Raw genomic sequence first — 2,500 nt, 5'->3', positions numbered from 1 at the left:
GCTGCTAAACAGAGAGGATTATCCACTTTCTCAGCATATCCAACATCGGAACGGACTTTATTATTACTATGTTGGGTATTGCCCTGGCCTGTGTTCAAAACAACCGTAATTGTGGCTTAAATATGAAACTGTCAGCATGAGTGTTGTTTTGAAGCGTGGAGATGACTGTTGGTTTTCTGAACACTTTGAATACTACTATTTGTTGGGGTGGTGTGCAAACCCTTTCAAGACTGCTACCATAGATATTAGAAAGCTAGATACCGCATTGTCTGTCGAGTTCTATTAGGTGGCATCGTAAACACGGCCGCCATATTGGTGGGGGCAACACCTTTACTGTCTATGGGCAACACTTGCCGCCAATCACAGACACCTGTCTGATTTCCCGTCAGAGTCACATGTTCCTCCATTGGCCTCCAGTGATTGCTACCATAGATATACATAATAAAGGCTAGATGTCTCGTCCGCGCTGCTGGTCAATGGAGGTCGACGTCCGCACCTCGCGGCCATCTTGCCACAGTCAGCTCGCTAACTCATATCATTGTGTTTCAATGGTGCGCTGTAATGACAGGTAGTGACCTGAAGGTGTCATTGTTATAGCCTGGGGGCATTGTTCTGCCTTTAGTAGAAGAAGAGATATACCTTCCATCAGGTACCACAGAGCCCACCAGATAGCTTGACAAGATGGCCGCCTTTAGAGACTCCGCCATAAGACATCTAGTGTTTATTATATACTGTATATCTATGATTGCTGCCCCCACCAAGATGGCGTTGCTATTTACGTACGTTCTGGAGCCCAATGCAGTATCTAGCTTTCTGAGATCTATGACTGCTACCATTTGTTTGGTTGTGGTGTGCAGACCCCTTCACAGTAGGCTACTCTTTCTCTCACCTTGAACACCATGTGTAGGAGGTACTGAAGGCCGAGTCTGCCCGGGTATTTCCCGGCCAGGTTGGCAGGGGACAGGTTGAAGAGGTTGGCCCCAGTCTCTGTGCACAGTGCGTGGACCAGCATCTTCTTCCCCACCCCAGCCGGCCCCGCCAGGAGCAAGGTCCTGATGAGTGGCGCCCTCTCATGGACAGACTGGGAACCTGCACAAAGGTCGGTTCATAGCCTCAGTTTAAAGGTGCTATGTGGTTCATAGCTTCAGTTTAAACGTGTTATGTGGTTCATAGCTTCAGTTTAAAGGTGTTATGTGGTTCATAGGTGCTATGTGGTGCTTTTCCTAGTTCAGAAATTCAGAAATGACCTAGAAATAGCAACAGAATGTAAACAAACAACTGTTTTAACAGAATGTTGATGTAATGCCAAAAAATGCTTCATGTCGTCCAATATTCATTGAAGATAGCATGCAAACCAGCTACCACTAGGCCGGCTGTCTTATAGTACAATGTTGTACCATGTGTGGCCACTGTATATACTATGTAAGTCAATGGGAAGACTGCTGTGTGGCTGCGTTCAAGACAACTGGGAGCCCACAGAATGGCTCCTTTAAGGGTGGGTTGAATCCTAGCTGATTCTGGCCCAGACGAGGCCCTGATCTGGTAGACGTGCACGTCTATGGGATGTTAATTTGCCCCCGATGCAGCTGGTCCCCACACCTCCTTCCCTTCACACACACACACACACACACATACTCACACACACATACACTCACACACATACTCACACACACACACACACACACACACACACACACACACACACACACACACACACACACACACACATGCACATTAATGAGAATGGAGCACAGGACAATGGGTTAATTAGCCCTGGGGGTGGGCCAAGACTGGGCTATTGTGCATCTGCTGTTTACAGGGGTAAATAGCCTCTGCTGTGCACGGCCAGAATCCTGAGAGCGCGAGAGAGGGAGAGAGGGAGAGAGGGAGAGCGAGAGAGAGGGAGAGAGGGACAGCACATCCACATCCTCTCTGGCTCTTTCCACATCAAACACAGGTGCACTCATGCAATGCTATCATGGACAATCAACATCTACACCCACACACACACGTACACACACCCACACACACGTACACACGTACACACACACACACACACACACACACATACTTCAAACAATAACTCCTGGCGCAGGGTCCTGTTTGAGAGGGAACACTCCAAAAGCCCAGGAGACAGAGCTGAAAGCACTATGCTCTGGGATGGTGGCTGTATTCCCATATCAACTACATTCAGTCTCTTTAACTCATATGATTAACAGTGACCTGAAATGTACCCTGACCTCTACTGCATACCTTGGGCCTCATGGAGAAGGCTGATTTGCACTGATAAGGGCAGTAGAGGGCTTAGGGCTGATAATTTGAACTGGACTCAAGTTCACTGCCTCCCACCCCTCATGACCTGGACTTCCAGTAGCCCATTAGAGAAACCCCAGAGATACGTGAAGGTATTTCAGTGTGACTCATCAGTGTAGAATGCCAATGAGTGGAGGAGAGTGAAAACCAAAACCTCAAAACATTTACTTTAGCCTACTGCTCTATC

At 47.9% G+C, this 2,500-nt stretch overlaps 1 protein-coding gene across 1 annotated transcript in view; it reads right to left on the bottom strand.

The window, feature by feature from the left end:
* Window positions 1-2,500, bottom strand: part of iqca1 (IQ motif containing with AAA domain 1) — a 43,080-nt gene that overhangs the window by 5,456 nt on the left and 35,124 nt on the right. Inside the window, exon 15 of the mRNA XM_042080352.1 lies at window positions 890-1,089. Within this exon, the coding sequence (XP_041936286.1) occupies window positions 890-1,089 (200 nt within the window). The remainder of the gene's footprint in view (window positions 1-889; window positions 1,090-2,500) is intronic.

This window comes from Alosa sapidissima, chromosome 23 (assembly GCF_018492685.1).
Source record: "Alosa sapidissima isolate fAloSap1 chromosome 23, fAloSap1.pri, whole genome shotgun sequence".
Classification (NCBI taxonomy): Eukaryota; Metazoa; Chordata; class Actinopteri; order Clupeiformes; family Clupeidae; genus Alosa; species Alosa sapidissima.
Note: the sequence above shows the minus strand (reverse complement) of the source record. Positions and strands in the feature narration are given on the sequence as shown.